Raw genomic sequence first — 20,791 nt, 5'->3', positions numbered from 1 at the left:
ACCCTAGATAACCAATTAAAAGTCAGCCTCAGATCACGTGCTTGCCCAAGTTGCTGCGCCTACATTCACTCCCATTAGACCAGCGCCCTGCACATAGGAAAGGAAGTGTGCACAATGTGAGCAATTAAATAGAATTATGTATTTACTATTTTAATAAATTCGAACATGTCTATTGGACACACAGTATGAATAAATACATTTCTAAGTACTTTGCAGTTCAGAAATCATTTATTATCTAAATGATTTAAAGGTGGCGGCGCACCAAGCGCCCCCTACTGGCCAGCCGCCACTGGCAGAAGCACTGATCCAGGTGTACTTTCTATGCTAAAGAAATAAGGAAAGAGTTATTGGAAGCCGTAGTTTCTTTAGAGCTTTACTCAGAATTGAAACCCAGCTAAATATATAAGCTATATTTCTGATTTATGGGATGTAATCTCATAAATCGCTACAATCAGCTCAGTCTGCAGATATTCTCTGTGGACCATGACACCATTATGAGGCACTACTAAAAAGTCACGGGGGGACTGGGCAAGGTGAAAATAGAACTAGCTTCCTGTTCATCTGCTGCGTTTCTTCAAAAGGGGAAGGAAGTCAGCGAGTCAACACCAAACAAGACAAACAGTATCTACTTAGATTTTTCCAAGGTTCATGCAAAAATAATAATATAAATAACAATAAAAGCTGTTCTGCAGTAGTCTGTAACATAAATTCAGTTTTATGTGTATTGATCTAAGTGAGATAAACTACCACAACTAAGAGCTACAATTTCATACGGCAGGATGTTTGTAGCAGAAGGTCATGAAGCAGAAAACAACATGACGTCCACATGAGAAAGTACCTGGAACTCATTGTTTGGTCATTCTGGGTACAATAGGTTTTACTCGTCACTTTTTGAGATAGTCTTGCAGGATTTTTTTTTTCCTACTGATGAACTTTCTTACCGCTGAACTTTTATTTGTTATTTGCCAAACGTACAATTAGGGTAAATCTGCTATGATTTCTGTTATTTTTTCTCATTGTCCTGAGATGAGTAGCATTAAAAATTACAACCATTGAATTGTGATTGTTCCCAAGTCAAGTATTCCTTGATAAATATTTGCGAACAAAAACGATTATGGCTTAAACTTCCTGCTACAGTGATGACATTGTTTGTAAGTCCTCATGATTATTGTGACCATACACAAGTATTTTTAATTCAAAATGAAGCACATTCAAATACATTAGCAAATTATGATTAAAAGCTCTAACAGTGGCAATAGGTTCACTGTCAACTTTGTACAGACATGCAGAAGTTATTTGTTGACTATGATTATCACACCATCTCACACCATATTGTTTAAACTATTACTACTATTCTCATTTTTGAAGGCTGGAAACATTTCCTATTGATTTGCCCTCAGCTCAACTTGGTCTTCTGTTCAGGTGTCAGACGTTAGTTGAGATGTGCAGATCTTTTTGCCAAACCAACGTGCTTTGTGAAGCAACAAATCAGATTTAGTCGCCTGATTTCCACATCAGAAACCATCTCTGCTGTTTTTCTCCCCCAACTATAAGTTAATTTCAATATCCAAAATGAATCATCATAATAACAGTAATGATGAGAAGAGATGATTTTAATCTTTACAAACATATGGAGAAAGTAAAAGCTATTGTTGTTTCCGTCTCCAGATGTTTTTTTTGTTTGTTTTTTGGGGGGTTGGATGGGTGAGTTTGGCCTTCATTTAATTTTATATGGCAGTTTCAGAAAGATTTTAGTATAGGTTATACCAGCTTTTAGATTTAATTCACCTTTTAAAATCTAAACAGAATAATCAGAGGGAAATATGATGACACTGTTTCCATTCACTGATTGCCTGTTGTCCTGCTGCTTCCTCTATTTGAAGGCCGTCTGAAAATAAAGAAGCAGAAAGCAAAAATCGGCAAACGAGAACTTGTTTCTGGAAAACCTAAACCAGAAATGGAGTCATTATGACATCCAACAAATTTTCTGTCAACTATTTCTGACCTGATCGAGGTGATCAGCAAGACAACCTGTAGTTTGAACCTCACCTGCAGCTCTCTGTTTAGAGGCTGCATGGTCCAATTGGGCACAGAAGATATAAAATGCAGATATGGATATCTGAATAACTGTTATTAGTATGTAGAGCATTGATATTATACATCGTTTTACAGGAATTTAAACACAAACAGAAAGAACTCTTTCTCATTTCCTAATGAAAGGTAAGTCTCCATAAGAGCATCAGGTGAAAACAATCATTTGACTATCTCACAAACAGTTACGATAAACTTCTTTTTAATATTTGCATTCATGCAAAATCCCATAGGTCATTTAATTAAACAAATCCAACTTAAAAAAAAACTTTTACTGAAACAAGACAGGATTTGTATGAACAACACATACTGTGTGTTAGATATTTCTATTCAGCCTCCTGAAGTTTCAGGGTGTAACAAAGAGCTGTTTGTTACGTCTAAAATGAAACACCTTTAATGTTTCACTTCAGCACTTTAACTTGTATATTTATCACTTTGGATTGCACACAGCGCTTTAAGGAAGCATACTGGCAGAAATTGTACATAATTGATTTTAGAAGTGTTTATTGATTATTATCTTTCCTTTTTTTCCTGGTTTTAGATCCAGTGGCACTGCAGCACTATAATAGTGGTTTGGTCCTGAAGAATGAAGTGAAATGTATAAGAGAGCCGGGTTGAGCTTTTAGTGGTTTATGGGGGTTCTATTTATCTTTGGTGTTTGGTTTAGGGTTTTATGTATATAGCTTGTTTTTTTTTATATGGTTTATGGTTGTGGTTATGGTTTATGATAGCTTTATGTGCTTATCTTAACATGTACACCCCTGGGAGAGTTTTTGTGGTTTTAACCAGTTAGTGAGAAAGTATTTAAGGCGCCTGTTTCATCACTTGCCATTGTTTTTACCGCCATTGCTTTTTTCACTTTTGGCATGTGCACATTGTAAGTAGGAATTATACTAATAATAATAATAATAATAATAATTAAAACTTGTGGACCACTCCTTTTCCTGCCTCTTCATCTCTCCTACACCTCTCGTACTCCAACCGCTTCAGGCCAGTTACATGACACAGGGCAAAAATATTTCACATCCTTTAACATTTTTAAAAGATTTCAATCAATCAATCAATCAATCAATCAATTTTATTAGTCAACTGCAATTTGCATTACAATCGAAATTTCTGTTCCAGTACAACCATCCATCACATACACTTAACAAACATTTTGGGGGAACGATTGACTGAGGCCTTGCGTTGCCAGGAACACAGCCAGTCGGCCGTTGCTAAATAGCGCAGCCGTGAGGTGCGTTCCCCAAACTGCCCCAGACCCCGCTTTACACGGGGTCCCTAGGCGCTGCCTTGAGATCTGTTGAAAAAAGATATACACTGGGCGAGTGGAGGGAAAGAAAAAAAGACAGGTGCTGCACAATTTGTGTTCCCACACAAAATGTGAAGCATCCGACAAAAAAACCTCATTTGCACAAAAAGCACAATCAATGACGAGACACATATATGCAGAAGGTAAACATTTGAGTTCTGGTCGGGTAAAGTCATCTGTATTTGTGAGCATATGTGTGTCTGGGTGCATGTTGTGTGGAAATCTGTATGTCCATGAAGGCCGTCCTCTGGCAGGCAAGTGTCCTTGATGGAAAGTCTTATCACTCTGCCGCTCCGGCTTGACTCCTCCACAGATGTCCGCAGGAATGTGGGGTAGCAGGGAATTTGTGCGATGTCGCCATAACAACCAGGGAGAATTTGATAGCGGGGAGTCCGATTTGAAGAAAACAGAATTTGTTATGAGAACAAGCTGACACCAACTTTTCTGTCAGCCTTAGAGTCTTTTCGCCGCTGGCTCCAGGATCCAATATTCCAATAATCCAATCGATGGGCTAGTTAACGTTCACACTTCCAGGTTTTATCCCATCTCACCTCTGTACCACAACCGCGGTCACCTTATCAAGCCGTCCGTTCTGTTCATTCAACGACCTCGTGATCGCGTCGACTGCCGCTGGCAGTCTCATCAGGGCCATATTTACCACCAGCAGCTTTTGAAGGTGTTGATACATTAAATATCCTCCAAGGCCAAAAATGAGGAATCCAAGTATCATAAATCTGAATAAGTAGATATCTTCGACATCCTCAACAGAAAGAATTGAGAGGCACACCGTGGACCATTTCTGCCATGGGTCCAAGATGTATCCCGCAAAAAAAGTTCCGTCGGGACAGGCACGCTCCCCGGTCCTTTGCTTTCCAGTTGAAAAAATTTGATCAATGGCGTTGAGAGACCAGCTGACGAGATCCATAATTGCCTTAGAGCTTTCGGTTGCTATGAAGAAATGGCACAAAAGACACAGACGAAGCAAATAGCAGGAGAATGAGGGCAGTGTAAAAGCAGATAAGGAGCTCTGGAGAGCTGAAGAAAAACCGACCGACCTCGAGGAGAGACAGAACATTTGTGCGGCATTGCTTAAAAATAAATTCTCTGAATATAACCAACTAAATTATATTATTCAGACCGAATTTAGGATTAAACAAATAAATATAGGGCCTTCCCTGGTCTCTGGTCTTAACTTCCTCCCTTAAATTTTAAGCATTAAAAGTTAGTGGTGTAGGAGCCTTAAGATACGTTCACACCAAACACCAACAAGACGAATGGAGTGAGTTACATTTATCCCTGTGTAACCGCGCATTCAGCAGTAAATGAATGGCTTGCGATATGAAGCAAAACTAGTCAGTTCTCATTATGTTAAGGTTGCTCCTCGATCATTTTTTAAACACAAAAGTAGTTATTCTTGTATTTTTGTATATTTAGACAGTACAATTAGGCTATATTTTCATTGAGCAATGATTGATTTGTTGAGTGAAGACGCCTGTAGTTTGTGTCCTGGAGGGACGTGGGGTAGCAGCTCCTCATGCTGGGTCTTGGAAAGATGGAAGTACCGCTGGAGGCGACCATCATCCAAACGCAGCTACCGGTGGTGGTACTGGCCAAACCGGGCGCGTATCTGGAGGATCCGGTGGACCCAGGAGTGCAAACGCCGTTGTTCGGCTTTCCATTTCAAATACAGCACCCTGACTAGCTCGCCAAAATCCGTCTCCATCACAGTGAGTTGAATAGACAAGAGGAACCAGATCAAAATTTGTATTGTTCACGTTTGGTGTGAACTTGCCATTAGTCACAAAAACGGATCTGAAATGTAAATCATTCCTTCGGCAGGCAGTAAAACTTGTGTTATGAACCTCGTTTTATTTTGCTTTAGGTCTTAAAAAGTCTGGATGTCTGTGACTGAAGTCTGGGCCTAAAACCTCTTCCCTGAGGGGACCAACTCTGTTGGATAAGTTTTACCTCATCACTCAAAGACGTTTTGTAAAAACCAATATTACATGGAGAAAACCTGAGATCCATATTATAGCTAATACTCTCATTAACATTTTCTCCAGCCAAGACCTATCAGGACTTAAAGGTAACACACATGAATAAGCTCTAATCGTCCAGTTAAACAGAAAACAACTGAGGGTGAGACTTGTGTAAGCTCAATTCCATTTAACTGATTTATTTTTGGAGGAATGCAAATCAGCTGTTGCGTTAAACAAGTTGTTTACTGTTCCTGTTTTCCACCGCGGTATCCCATAGGAAACAGGCTGCCTGTGAGTTTAGTCCTCACAACCTTTGGAGGAAGAGGAGACGTTCTTCCCAGGGTCTCTGCTGGGATCTTCTGCTCTTCTTTAAAGCATCGCCTGCAGCTTCTAACTGTCTTTTTTTTAGCCAACAGAGATGGCTGTAAGCGACAGTACTGAAGCAATATATGAAAACACACATGACCTGGATGGAGGTAAGAGACTGCGGGAGAACATTTTCCTGAAGAAAGAGTGGCAAATGATGAACCATTGCTTATTTATGAGTTTGCACTAAACTGTTCTACTACTGTATATCTGTACTCAGGACTTTCTTTGTACAAACCCAATTCCAATGAAGGTGTGGCATTGTGTAAAAAATTTTAAAAGCAGACCACAATGACTTTTAAGTCATTTTAAATCAATATTAAATTAAGTACACCACAAAGAATAGCTATTTAAGGTTCAAACTGATAGTTTTGGTTGTTTTATTTTCAAGGCTCTGATAAGTTCTCTGGGTTCAGCTTCACCAGTCGAAAAACATGGGCTGACTTTGTAAGTCCAGGAGTAGCTTCAAAGTATGACTGAGTCTCCATCGTTAAAGTTAATTGGTTCAGCCAGACTGCCTAAAAATATGTGGTTACCAAAGCTTACCAAAAAGATGGCTTCACTAATCAGTGTTCCACACTAGCGTAGTATTAGCTTCCCTAGTGCTAAACCATTAACAGTTAGAAAGATTAGTGGAAGCAAACACTGACAGAATGCTGTGATTTGATCTGACTTGGGATCAGATAAACATCAAACCACAAAACATGAATCTGATATATGTCCCCTTTAAATTACTATAAATTTACTGTAAACTCAGAAGCACAACTATATTTAAGAAGACTGGGGTTTTCTCCTTATATGCAGACAAGAAAAAAAAAGGACTTTCCTGCTTTCATCTGATGCTGCTGTCTGGTCTGGTGATCCTTTGCGTCCTGCTGTTGTTGGGCATCGGCGTCATCACCTGGAGTGAGTCTTTTTCTCCTTATTCTGAATTTATCAAATATTTTCAGACCACTTACGCATTTTAGGACACTTAAAGGTACATAGCCACGTTATTTGACATTTTTAAATTTTATAGGACAGTAGCTAACCCTAGTTGCATACAAAGTTTTTATGAAAGATTATCACGTCCTGCTGCCGTATTAGTTGTTATTTTGGTGCTTTTATGCTTTGTTTCTGCTCAGTTTGTTAGTAAATAAAGCCCTTTGTGTTTATTTATAATAACAACGGAAGGAGGCCATTGCATGTGTGCAGGAACCAGCTAACGGCTATTAGCATCGTCCAGTGAAACAATCCAGAATGGTCCAAGATCCAGTGTAAAAAAACGTTAAAAAAATATATGATTCCATGAGGGAAAAGCCTGGAATATCACTGGGAATACAGTATAAATGTTGCTGTTCACTGACGCAGAAGCTAAACCTGATGCTCATGCTCAGATATGATGCAGAGTTGATAGACGTGAGTAAACGTCCTTATTAACATTGTGATAAGAGTGATAGCAATGCTCTTATTAGCCTCTGCAGTCTTGTGTAAGTGCTTCATGCCTTGATGCTGTGTCCCTGTTTCCGTTTATTAACGGGAATTTTATTTCTCCTTGATGTTCTGATATGAGGCTCTTAGACTTGCTGTAGATCAGCTTATTTAATTAATAACGGTTAGTCTTCGATCACGCTGCACTGCCACTTTACTTCAGAGTGTTAGTGATTTATTAGTCGCCATATGGCTTTCTGATAGTTCTGCGATACTGCCAGTAGATGGCGCCACATTTTTTTATATGTGCTCATCGCGCCAGTAGCTGGGGTTCTATTTAGGCTCAAAAAGGACAATTAAAACACTCTCTGGACAGACGCTTGGAGTATAAAGCCTAATTTTATCCTGATTAACTGGATTTTGGTCTTTTTGGTATAGGCATATAACGTGGCTATATACCTTTAAGGGTCTCAGAACACATTTAATTTAATCACCTTTTTGTATTTGTTTATACTAACACTGGTTGGATATTGTGTGATATTTAATAGGTGAACAAAAATGATTACAAACCATTTTTATTGGAGGCTGACTGACCTACAGATCAAAAAGCTGCAGTGAGACTCTGTGGGTTCGATTTAGCTCAGTTATGTTTAATTAAGATCAGATTAGTTCAGTTACATTCTTTTCAGTTCCTTTTATTTATTCTTCTTTATTCTCGCTCAGTGACAGCTAACTCAGCTCCCCCTTGACTCTACAAAGACAGGCGAGGACAATGGATCGATGCCGTTCAGCTCAGTTCAAATCAGTTTTATTCAGTTTTGTTCAGGTTGAGAAGATTTGCTTTTTACACATGACGACTTCTCAGGCTACTTTATGTAAAACTAAACCGGCAGGTTTAGTTCAAGACACACCGGCACTGGAGTCACATGTTCTGTTTCCTGTCCTTTAAAGTCACCATTGACTGGCATAAGCTAAAAGGAAAGTTTCAAGATCAGGAGAAAGAAATTCACCACATGAGGGAAGAGAACCTGCATCTGGTTATTAAAAAGAGCATTGTGGAGATCGTGCTTGAGCCGCTGATCAGTGAACGGGACGACCTGAAGATGGCGCTGGAGGTCCTCATGAGTTTCAACAACATCGCCATGAATCAGCTCTGCCCAGACAAGCGTGAGTCCTCTGCTATGATGACTATTTAGGATTGGAGGAAGTTAAAGGTTGTGTTTTTTTATGTTTATGATAATATTCATTATTTTAAGTGTTGAATCTAACTTTTCAAGTTAACGTATTACATGTTAGTTAATCTTTAGATTTGTTGATATATCTCACAGTTACTGTGGAAGGGGGGGGGGCATTTGTGTCTTGGAGAGGTCCCAAAGGGTCGTAGTGCAACTATGTAATAAAGCCTGACCACAGATTGCCCACCGTGATCCACTCATTCCCTCCTTTAGAGTAATTAACTGATTAACGCCGTTATTGGTGAATAATCCCCAGCCATACTCACTAATGGCAGCTCTCCTCCAATGATCAGAGCTCTTGTTGTTCACAGGAAGTTTTTGGCGAGCATGATCCAAGCCTCAAAGACAATTTGTATGAATTCAAATGTTCTGCTATGTGTCATGTACATGCACTGTGATTTGAATATACATATTCTGCAAATGTTAGACATACAGTTTCATTCATAAAGGATTTGTTAGGTAAAATGAAAAAATTTACATTAATTAACATTAATAATCTGTGCAAATTAGAACCTAAATGAAAAATTATTTTATTTTAAAAATTTCAATACTGAAAATCATTGCACAGATCTCTCTCTCTATCTATCTATCTATCTATCTATCTATCTATCTATCTATCTATCTATCTATCTATCTATCTATCTATCTATCTATCTATCTATCTATCTATCTATCTATCTATCTATCTATCTATCTATCTATCTATCTATCTGTCTGTCTGTGTATATATATATATATATATATATATATATATATATATATATATATGTATGTATATACTTTACAGTTAAAGTCTTGAAATTAAAAGTTTAATTAAATGTTTGGTACAACACAAAACATTAGTCTTTTAATAATCACACTTTTCCGTTCTCTTTAATTTCACAGTAAATAGGACCACAGCTATCCAATGACTTTGACTCAAATGTAGACTTAGGTGTATTAAAATGTGATTGGAATAATTTATGAAAAATGGCTAAATACAATAATTGTATTTAAAGGTCTATTATGTTTATTTGAAATGTTAAATTTTTTGTAAGATTTGAACTGACATTTTCGGCCCATGAACCGAAAGGTTTATACACCCCTGGTGCAGAAAGTTGGCTTACACACAGTGTTGTATACAAGCATATCAATGGAAAGTTGAGTGGAAGGAAAAGGTGTGTTAGGAAAGGTGCAACAGCATTGGGATGAGCTGCACTCTTGACAGGATTGTGAAGCAAAATCCATTTAGCGGTTTTGTAGAACTTCACAAGAGGTGGACTGAAGCTGGAGTCGGTACATAGAGCGAGACGACCCAAATAACCCAAATGTTGCATTCCTTGGGTCAAGCCACTCCTAACCAGAGACATCAAACGACCTGAGCTAAAGAGAAGAAGAAATGTTGCTGATTGGTCCAAAGTCTTTTTTTTAAGATCAATTAAATGATTTCCTTTGAAAATAAAGGTCTCATGGTCCAGAGAAACAGTGGACAGGTCCAGAATCCAAGCTTCGAGAGGTCCAGAGCTACGTTTCCACAGTTAGTGATGATTTGGTGTTCTATGTCATCTGCTGGTGCTGGTCCACTGGGTCTTGTCCACATTCAGAGACATTTAGAGCATTTCATGCTTCCTTCAGCTGACCAGCTTTATGGAGATTGCTAATCGGTACCAAAAGCAGGTCCAGTGTCCATAGTGGTACTGTGATTGATAGCTCCAGCAAACGAGCCTAACCAGAACCCTATAGAGAATATCTAAAGTATAGTCAAGATACAGATTAGAGACACCAGAAGCAACAATGCAGATGACCTGAAGGCAGCTATCAGAGCAACCTGGGCTTTCTGAACACCAGATCTCCTCCATGCCCAGCATCTCTACACAGTAATTCATACAAAAGGAGCCCAGACCAATGTACTGAGTGCAGAAACTGTTCAGTAGGAGAACATTTCTGTATCATAATTCCTTTTTATTGGTTTTATGTGTTTTACCAAGAAGGTCAGTTCTGGTTTTCATCATCTGTAAGGCAGTTTAATCAAAATTAAAAGAAATAAACACTGAAAATACATTTCACTCTGGGGAATTATTCTTCATATCACGTTTACTGAAATAATTTCCCTCTGGGATTATTAAAGTATTTCTGATTCTGACTGATAAGAAAAAGAAGATCATGCTGTTGCAGTTTACTGAGAAGCACCACTACAGCCCAGATAAATGAATATTCAATATTTAAACGTAAAATAAAGAGATACACCTTTCTGTGTTGCCTCATCGTGTTCTGCTTCTTTTATTTCATGAACAGAGTGTCTTCCATGCCAGGCAGGTTGGCTGAGCTTCCTGGAAAGGTGTAGCTCGCATTACAACCAAGGTTCTCCTCATAAAACCTGGAGAGGGACTCGACCTTACTGTCAAAACACATCAGCAGACCTGGTCGTTGTAGATGATCTCAGCAAACAGGTGAGCTTTCACAAAGACAACCTGAGCTTTTCAAGACTAGTGATGTAAAAAGTTTTGAAAAAAGTTCTGCGTTCTTGTTCCAGACTCAACTCACTAATGAAGTTATCATGGATTTCTGTTCGTTGACCCGAACTGAGAACAACTGGTTCTGGATTGATGGAGATAATGAGACTCTTGGGTAAGGAAAAAATAATATGGTGTGCAGTGACCATAGTGGTAAGGTAAACAGCATAAGGTATACTGTTTTTTTTTTTTTTTATTAATACTGGAAATATTTAAATTCATTACTTTGGGAGGGGCTCACTGGTCACTGATGCATTTTTAGGAGTTTTACAGGTCAAATGCAGAAGAAGAAACAAAATGTTTCTATGTACATAAAGCCCTTATTTAAATTAAAATGGACTTGACTTAAAATGGGACTTTACAGATGAGAAGGTCTCTGGAGCAACACCATCTCCCTATTAGTTAAAAATTGTTTCAGCAAATGATAAACAATACAAACATCCCATCATTTTAGATCAGCCCAGTGGAAAAGTTACTTCAAAAAGCAATTCCTGTTTTTTTTTTTTATTTCTTGCAATCTGTTGCACTCGTTTGTGGTAAATTATCTGTACTAAAAGAGATCCACTTACTGATGTTTGTGTTTTTCAATTAAAGGTTCTGGATAGACGATGCTGATTCCACTGGTTCATATGCAGTGATGCTTTACGTGTGGCTGTTCAACAAGAACTGGACCCAGCCATCACCAGGAAGCTGGAACAATAGCATCTGTGATCAGCAAGCCCTCAAGAGGTTGATTTAGTTAACACTGTTCCTATTTCCTCCGTGGAACAGCTTAGCTGCAGCATGTCATCTGATTCAAATCATCATTCAAATCATTCAGATGTTTATGTTTTATTTTCTTTTACTGTTTATGTGGTGCGACCGCTGTTTCTCATTGCTGCTCTGCATTGTGATTTTATTCCAGAGAATTTTAAAATGCTTCATGCTGTTATGAGTAAAACACAAAATACTCAAGATTTTAATCTCATTTTATAACCTCATGTTTCCATTCATGCAGCAGATGTTGCATTACTAAATTATGATATTTCTGATGTTTCTGAGTCACTGACATGAGATATTTAAAACTATATTTAAGGCAGAATCAAATTTTGTAGTTCATAAATCAGCAGAGTAAAAATTTACTGCTCCCTCTTCCTCCTTGGTCCGGGTCGACCAGAACTTCCACTGTTTCATTTTTTCTTCTCTTTTTGGTCTAAAATCACAGTAAGTTTCTTTAATTTACCATTGTGTCATTTTTTAAATATTTGATTGGCGCCACATCGTAAATTATTTGTGTGTTTCAAACAGGACCTGTTTTGAGTCACAAAGATGCATTTTAAAGGATAGATGTGAGGAGTTGTCAGCCAGCTTTATTTTTCTAGTTTTTATTTTAGTTGACTGTGATATGTTTAGTTGACATATTCCACAGATCTCAAGGTACTTTAGTCAGAGCTAGGCAGGCAGTTGATTTTACTTTGCAAAAGTGGTTTATTAAAGTTTTTTTTAACTTGCTGTTATTTTTGGTACTTTTTGTTTTGCAGTGTTTTTTTTTTTTCTGTTGCATTTGTTTTTTGTATCTGTGTGTTTTGGCAATTGCATTTTTCATGCGTGTGCAGCTGTTCGCTGCTCATTTGCCGGCACCGTAACAAAACCTCAAGCAGAACCAGAACCAGGCTCAATGTGAGCGACCGGCTGCCACGACCGACTCCAGGTTTAAAAAAGAGAGCAGAGACACAAAACGAGCAGTAAAAGCTCAGTCAATGACTACGTCTAAGAGAGAAACAGGGCTAAACACTGAAAGACAGGGCCAGCTGGATCATCTGTACCCTGAAGGGGTTGGCAGCAGTAGCTCAGCTGATGCCTCCTTCCAGGATGGTGTTGAAGCTAAACAGAACGCCAGGCCAGATGTAGCTACTATGAAGGAAAACCAGCGAGAACATAAAGGCCAAAACTGAAATTACAGTAAATAATACTAATAATATGTCTCCATGAAGCAAAATGAGTAATAACTCATGGGCTTTATGAATGTGTGATAACACATTAGATTACTTCTTAGATTGTTTATATTACATTATATAGTGGTGTGGTTTAAAATGACATGTTCATGCTAGCAGTGTACTTTGTTTCTACTGTGTATACAGTATATGCTATATTTAATGAATAAATAAACTTATTTGTTTGCTTATTCTGAATCACAGTTCTAAAATGAACATAAGTGTGCTAAAACTGAAAAATGTTGCAGTCACTTCATGTTATTGATTCTGTGTGAGATCTATGACCCAATAAATGCTTTTCCTGGATGGGTTGTGGTTAAACATATATTTTCTTATTCTGACTGAAATACACAAGAAAAATACAAGCATATGTTGTTTATGTGTGTTTAACTGACTGGCAGCACTCGGAGGCTTAGGAAGGAATTCATTCATATTCTTCTTGCTAACGAGGAAACTTTTTTATCATATGATGTATCAACAAGATATTCTCATTCACTAAACCTGTAAGAGCGTGGAGCCACAGTTGCTCACATTGTGTCATTGACATTTGCAGCAATTCCTCATACCTAACATGCATGTAGCAACAGCGGACAGGACCCCCCCCCCCCTTAAAAGAAGAAACCTCTCACAGACAGTTCATTGCAAAAGAGTCACGTCGTCTCCATATGCATGAGACTTTACCGACCTCAAGCAAAACAAATGCAATTCCCGAGTCTTCCCTGCAGCAATAGGTTATTACATCCACCTTCCTGCCACTTATTTTTCAGGTTAGCCATGATCAGCCTTGTTGTCCGACATCGCTGAGTCATTAATTAAGTAGGCTACAGTACCTGCGGTCCTAGTGGACCTGCGCACCATGGCATGTATGCGTGCTTCTCTGTCTAAGCGTGTGCTCTCTTATGTTTCTGTGTGAGCTAGAATGATAGGGAGAAATAGATCTATGAACGGCCAGAGGGATTTTTTATTATTATTTTTGATTTCAAATTGCGTTGGTGTGACATGGTGGACTCTGTGGCGATTCTAGTTGATTGCCAGTAAATTGCATATGACACATATACGAGACTCATGCTAATATAATAAATAGACCACCACATCATGTACATTGCAGCAATTTCAACAAATACTCACAAATAACAACTAATCAACACATAAATACGTAGCTACATTGTAAGGTGAGCGAACTTACACCTTTACAGCCGGGGTCGAGCTGTAGCGGTGTAGCCCACAGTCTCCACCTCTCCATCCTCTGTAACAACCCAGGCATTATGACGGTAACCATTCAAACACTTGGTTGAACATCCGACTTAATGTTTACCACATTCCCGTGTTTGTGTATCAGCACACATCCGACTTTGTCGCTATGTACGTACTGATAAGCTTCCGAATTTGTTCACAGCGTTCCCGTCTACGGACTCAACAAAGTATGAAAATATTCTTCCTCATTGTAACAGACCATTTCATCATATTATTTTCCCAGTTCACTACTGTTGCACGGTGGATGTTTGATAAACCACATTTTATGAGAACTAAATGAGAATGCACCCATTTTAGATCCATCACCAACCAATGTAAATAAACGCTGACCTTCCTCAACTAGAAATTACTATAGCTGTATGGCGGAAATTAACCAGAAATGCATGTGGACATTGTCTATAGGAGAACATGAAGTAGTTGGCAGCAGTAGCACAGTTGATGCCCCCCACCCCTCCATGATGGTGTCACCTCTTAAAAGAATGCCAGGACAGATGACTGAAAAGCTTTAATAATAGAAAATAATGTTTAATTGGAGAGTATTAGGAAAATTCAGCAGAGTGAGGGAAAGTGGTCGTAATGCCCTCTAGCAGGCTATGGCTGTTGGCGGGCATTTTTTCTCAAGATCTATTGAGATATTGAGGGATTGCTGCAAAGCCATCAACAATGCAGACGACTGTCCACTGTGGCTCTACGCTCTTTCAGGAGGAGTGAATGCTGCTTGGAGAGACTTGATGCAACCTGCTGGGTTTCCTTAGAGAGGAAACTTTCTCACCAACCTGGAGGATCTGATGGAAGCTGACTTTGGAAAGAGCCTTGATGATGACACGTGTTGTGAATTGGAGCTATAGAAATAAAATGTAATTGAATTGATAGTTTTCATCTATATTTTTGTATTTATCCTTTTGTTATTTTGTGTTTTGTGTATAGTTTCTTAGGTTTTTTTAATCTCAATTTTTCTTGGTAGTTTTAGTTAAATTTCACTGGCCTAGTAGAGAGGTTTTGATGATTGAAAAATAGTGTTAAATGAGGTAAACATTATATCGTGGTGTTCTCTGGATGTGCATTTATTTATGTTAATCAATTTGAAGAGAAGTTGTCCCTGTTTTATTCCTCATGTGTGCAGAGTTTGCTGTTAGAAGAACGGCAGTACTCGAATCATCCTTTCATCTATTGTCCTGATAGCAAAGCCAACTGGCCTGATATTGACCAGACAATACCTTACAGAGAGTTATTTGATAAATATTAAATAACGTAAATACTTGTGTAATTGCACAACACACTGACCAACAAATTTTCCAAGTCTGAACACTGACTGCTTTTCGGCTTTTTATGTTAATCACTTTGACATTTAACAATATGGACTATATGTGTTTTTGTACAATTTCAAGAGGAAGAGGAACCTTTGATCTGTTTTGCATAAACTATAAACACAAAGGCTTTGTTCAGTTGAAGCTTTAAACCCTCCATTTCAGTTTCTGTTGCCTGTTCTCCAACATTTAAACATGTCTGTGCAACTTTCCCCCCCCAACGTTTATGGAAATTTGGGTAAATTCAGAAAAGGTAAGACTCCTGCAAAACATTATACTTTATCACCTGATAAATTTATAATTTTTAATATTTTTTTGGAAAATTAAACAAAACAATTTATTCCAGGAAAAAGAGGAGTTACAAGTCTGATTATAGGTTATTCAGACTTAGACTTAGACAACTTTATTTGTCATTTTGTATGCACAAAGTGCGTACAGAACGAAATTTCGTTTGCAAACAGTTTGAAAAGACACAAGTAAATTGCATTAAAACTATTTGTCGTTTACTTCACTTTATAGGGATTTTATTTATGAATATTGAAACCTTATTTTATCCATCTGAATTTAAAATAACTCTGGATAAAGCTTCAAACATCTCATCAACTCTCAGCACCTCAGATATTTAGCATTTTTATTGTGTTCAAAGCTTAACTTAGTTGTTATACATGCCTAGTTTTTAAATATTAAATTATGTCTATAATCTTTCTATATAGAGTTTTTTTCAATGTTTGTATAAAACCATAGAGTGATTTTAATTTTTCTGACCCCAACTTTCAGAGACAGATGTGAACATTTTTTCAGGAGTGATTTATGAAAATTACCCGAAACCTCAAAAAGGTAAGAAGTTCCTGGTGCAAAAAAAAATCTCATGCATAAATCTGTAAAACCTGTGAAAAATAAGGATGTAACCAACTATTTGAAATCTGTTGGGTAATGAATTATTTATTTTCCAAATTATATCAACATAATGAATTGTACTAAGTTTGTGGAATATATTAGGGTTTAGTTAAATAATACAAATATCCTAAATAAATACACAATCAATAAATACATGGATTGTGTTTAAAGATTATATAATAATGTACAATAACTGATGTATTGCTTATTCTTTTGTTCATGTGCTGCTTTGTATTAAAACATTTAGATTAGTTTTAGGGTAGCTTGGTGTTTAAATTTAGCTTTGTGTCATGTTAATTCTCATTATAAATACTCTTTCTAAGTTGTATTGTAATATAAAAAGATAAGAAAATTGTGGCAGCTTTTCGATGTTGTGCAATAAAAGGTTTGATATGGCCATGAAAAACTATTGATAGGTGCCAAGGGCAATTATTAATATAGAAATTATAATGAAATTTGGGCTCTGTCTGCTAATCAGGAAACTAAAACTAAGAAATAAGGAAAACTAAAACTAAAAAATAGAAAAGGGGGAAGGATATAAATAAAAATGGAACCAATAACCACTAAAACAATGCAGTGACAACACAATTCATTGTGAGTATGTATGTAAAGGAACCATGGTTTGTTTTGAGGAATTTGGAGGGAGGCCAAAGAAGATTTAAAAGATAACAGAGAACAGCTGCTATGTGTTCAATAACCAGGTCACAACGCAAATGGAAAATAAAACTCTATTTTAATGAAATAATGACATTAACAAGTTGGCTAACAACAAAGGAAATAGCGCTTTTTTATTTATTTATTTATTTGAATTGCGACAATGCACATTCATCCACATGTCAGCTTAAAGCATCAATGTAAATATACCCCCTATTGAGTTCCTCGGAGATCACCTTACCAATTGGTTGTCCCACATGTCAACAATTGTAAGGTAGTCATGTAACACCAGTGTGCGTGCTCATACCTTGTTAGTTTCTTCTTGCTGGCTGCGCATTCGCACTTCTAGTGTTTATGTACCCAGTCAGTTTAGCGGTTAGCTTAGCTGTTAGCTTCACCGTTAGCCGTTCATCGTAGCTCCGCAGCGCTCACCGTATACTTTGAAAATGGCTAAGAGTCACAGGAAGCTAACCGTGTACCAGTTTATGTAAAGAAGTGGAAGGCCTCAATAGAAAGAAATGGGACCAGAGTAGATTTGGAAGATTTTTTTCCACTCGATTCCCTAAGGAGTAAAAGAGCGGGTATGATGGCCTTGCGCATGCAGTTATTCAAAATCTAAATAAAAAAATAAAAAAATGTAAAAACGTTTTAAAAAAAAAAGTGCCTTGGGCGTTTCTTACCTACATTTCCAGAAAAAAATGTCATTATAAACCTTTAAATAAAAGTATGCACAACATTTTATTGGGGTTTTCTACCAACACATTCCTCTTCCTGATGACCACCAAAGTGTGGCAAATTAACATATAAATTGAGACAAGGTGTGCAACAATCATTTTGATTGCTGTAAATAATCAAATATTCTCGTGCGCAATGCTGCACGGTGGAGGCATTATCACTGGTGGAAGATCTTGCAAATAAGAGGATTTGCAAGATAATTGGTTTCAGGCCAGTGAGGATGACTGCCTAATATATAAGGGATAATGCCCTTCGAGGTGTCCAGTATAATAATAATAATTGAACTTTATTGATCTCACAATGGAGAAATTCACTTCTGCATCTTAACCCATCCCCTTGGGAGCAGTGGGCTGCTACTGTGCAGCGCCTGGGGAGCAATTGGGGGTTAAGGGTCTTGCTCAGGGACTCAGAATGGCAGCTTGTGGGAGTTGAACTCAGAACCTCTGTGCTCTAACCACTAGGCCACCACTCCCCCAGTATTTGATCACTATCAAAAATTAATGGCCGACATGCAGGCACAAACCCACTTATCCCACTTATACCACTTCCAAAACATTTAAATATTACATCAATTATTGGTACTTAATGTTTTTTGATAATTAAAATCGCTTTTTTTTTTTTTTTTTTACAAGAAGCGAGAGAGAGAGAACTAATATCTCTCGGTGTGACTCATTGCTAAGCTAACCAGCATCAACTGTCCTGCCGTCACCAGCTAACGTTTCAGCCAGCACAATAATTTAGAACAATCAAGCTATTTGACCGGAATCTTTTCATAGGTGTCCTTTAACGGACACCCTGCAGCCAATCAGGACCGAGTATTCACTCAGACCAGGGTATAATTAATGCCAGACGAGGTGTCCGTTATCAAAAAAGAATGGATGTAGCGGAGGCATAAATCGTCTGACGTTTACTTCCTTAAAGCATGTAGCGTTCACCTGGAGTCATTTTTTACAAACTGCAAACCGTTTTGTTTACCGAAAGAGTTCTCCTCCTACAGTGCTTTGGGTGGTCAGCATGACTGGAAAAGCGCTATATAAGTTCAGTCCATTTACCATTTACATTTTTCTGCCCAGTGTTTACACTCATCACAGGTTTGTGCATCAAAAGCTGAAAACAGCTTCCTGGTAACATAGGAGATGTGGAGAAAAAAAAAGATGACTTGTTGATTGGCCCAAGATGGTTGAGGACAAATTTCTTGAGGGTCTTCATCAGATGCGATATTAGTGCTATCAGCCTGTAGCTGTTGAGGTCCTTTGGTTGTGATAAGTCTGGAGCTGTCTGTGTGAGGTTCTCTCCTGCTAACAGACCAGCTACACGTTATCCTGCACCACCTCGACCACCGAGGACACACATACACCAGGATCCTGTTAGTTAACTTCAGCTCAGCCATCACCTCATACATCGTCCACCACAGAGACAGCTTCTTCCCTCAGGCTGTTTCTCTTGAGAACTGTTCCAAAAGTGAAAATCACTGCCCAATCCAACTATTTGTCATGGTGTAACTTATTTTTGTTCTCTTTCATCTAGAGGAAAAACTAAAGACCGATGGATCTCCTAGAGAACCTGAAATCAATGTTCCTAGTAAGTTATGAAATGCATCTCATATGCCTACTTTATAAAATAAATGGATTTGGATATAATTTAGTATTTGGTGTTTATTGTTCTTTAACAACGATATTTAAGCAGAAAAAACATGATATTGGGTAGAAATATAGAACCTTATAGCTGATATGTTTGCTAATGTTTTGTATTCTTGTGTTTAAAGCGCTAAACATTTATTAATGGATCAAAATTGACAAATCAAGTACATTTTTATTAGAAATACTTTATTTATTAAAATACTTTATTAACTTTTATTATTATTAAAAGTTAAAGCAACTCTGACAGCCTGTTGTCTTTCTACAAGGCGGTAAAGAAGCAAAATCTTCTTCTTCCCGTCTGATGCTGTTGGGTTTGGGGATACTTTGTCTCCTCCTGGTGGCGAGCATCATTATCATCAGCTGGAGTGAGTCAACGGTTTTTCTCAGTCATTTCAATTTGTGTTATTATATTATGTCTCTGACGATTCTGGGACCTGAGTTATGGACGGGATCTGCCAATGTCTAATTAGATAAGCGACCTTCATCCTTCCTGTGACATGTTGCCGTTCATCTCACCTTTCACTATGTTCATCCTGCCTTTTTTATTCATCTGTTTGTTTTGTCCTTGTCTTATTGTTAAACCTTATTTACTCTACTTCAGATCTTAGTGACATCTTTTTTATGTCCTATTTTTACCATACCAAATCCTTTTTACAGAACTATCTATTCCTTCAAACTTCCTATCATACTGATCCCAATTAACTCCTTGTTTCATTTCACTGTAGTGGCGGATTCTTAGTTTGTTAATCTTTTACTGGTTATGTCTCATCATAATACTACAGAAACCTTCCTCCAAGAGAAAATTGCCATGACCACAATGATGAAAAACAAATGAAGAATGGAGATTTGTTTTTTGGTTGGAAGTATAGAACTCTGATTCATTGTTAATTGGTCTAAAGTTCTCTCTTTTCGTCCACAGTCAGTGTAGAACTGGTAAAAAAGGAAGAAAAGGTGAAAAACTGGGAAAACCAGACAAAGCACCTAACCCTGGAAAATATCATGTTGGAGAATGTGACTGAGGAAACAATCAGACGAAACGATGAGCTGAACAGGATGAGGGAAGCCATTCTAGCTTTTGAAAACTTCCCAGTAAAAGACTTCTGCCCTGAAAAAAGTGAGCATCTATAAAAGCATCACACTTTGTGACAACCTTTATATATGAAGAGAAAATCATTGGTTTATTCAAACTAAACAGGAAAAGTCTCTAATGTTCGATTTTTGTTGTCAATTTGCATAAATCCAGAGTGTCAGCCATGCCAGAAAGACTGGATCCCATTCCAGGGAAAGTGTTACCTGTTTCATGAGTATTACTGCACGTGGTCAATGAATGCTCAAAAGTACTGCCGCAGCAAGGCTGCTGATCTGGTCATTGTTGATAATCTGCAAGAACTGGTGAGCTCAAAATGCAACATTAAAACTTTAAAATATCCCAAAAGACAATAATGT

At 37.7% G+C, this 20,791-nt stretch overlaps 2 protein-coding genes across 2 annotated transcripts; both read left to right on the top strand.

Annotated features, from left to right (window-relative positions):
- The first annotated feature begins 6,596 nt into the window (after positions 1-6,596).
- Positions 6,597-11,847, top strand: LOC110368108 (C-type lectin domain family 4 member G-like). The gene is made up of 5 exons (XM_036128438.1): positions 6,597-6,654; positions 8,110-8,325; positions 10,668-10,822; positions 10,906-11,000; positions 11,480-11,847. The coding sequence occupies exons 2-5, from the start codon at positions 8,172-8,174 to the stop codon at positions 11,622-11,624; spliced, it is 549 nt and encodes a 182-aa protein (XP_035984331.1). The 5' UTR covers positions 6,597-6,654; positions 8,110-8,171; the 3' UTR covers positions 11,625-11,847.
- Positions 11,848-15,590: 3,743 nt separating this feature from the next.
- LOC105939771 lies at positions 15,591-20,473 on the top strand. Its single transcript, XM_036128516.1, has 5 exons — positions 15,591-15,672; positions 16,197-16,256; positions 19,233-19,286; positions 19,612-19,710; positions 20,265-20,473. Exons 1-5 carry the CDS (start codon positions 15,615-15,617, stop codon positions 20,471-20,473), a joined length of 480 nt encoding a protein of 159 aa, XP_035984409.1. The 5' UTR covers positions 15,591-15,614.
- The last annotated feature ends 318 nt before the right edge of the window (positions 20,474-20,791 follow it).

Source organism: Fundulus heteroclitus, chromosome 3 (genome assembly GCF_011125445.2).
Source record: "Fundulus heteroclitus isolate FHET01 chromosome 3, MU-UCD_Fhet_4.1, whole genome shotgun sequence".
Taxonomy (NCBI): domain Eukaryota; kingdom Metazoa; phylum Chordata; class Actinopteri; order Cyprinodontiformes; family Fundulidae; genus Fundulus; species Fundulus heteroclitus.
Note: the sequence above shows the minus strand (reverse complement) of the source record. Positions and strands in the feature narration are given on the sequence as shown.

Coding starts and splice junctions, on each gene's coding strand:
- LOC110368108 (XM_036128438.1), top strand. CDS start 8,172: ATGAGGGAAGAGAACCTGCATCTGGTTATTAAAAAGAGCATTGTGGAG. Junction 10,823..10,905: donor TAGATGATCTCAGCAAACAG/GTGAGCTTTCAC, acceptor TTCTTGTTCCAG/ACTCAACTCACTAATGAAGT. Junction 11,001..11,479: donor GGAGATAATGAGACTCTTGG/GTAAGGAAAAAA, acceptor TTTCAATTAAAG/GTTCTGGATAGACGATGCTG.
- LOC105939771 (XM_036128516.1), top strand. CDS start 15,615: ATGTCTGTGCAACTTTCCCCCCCCAACGTTTATGGAAATTTGGGTAAA. Junction 16,257..19,232: donor TTACCCGAAACCTCAAAAAG/GTAAGAAGTTCC, acceptor TCTTTCATCTAG/AGGAAAAACTAAAGACCGAT. Junction 19,711..20,264: donor CATCATTATCATCAGCTGGA/GTGAGTCAACGG, acceptor TTTCGTCCACAG/TCAGTGTAGAACTGGTAAAA.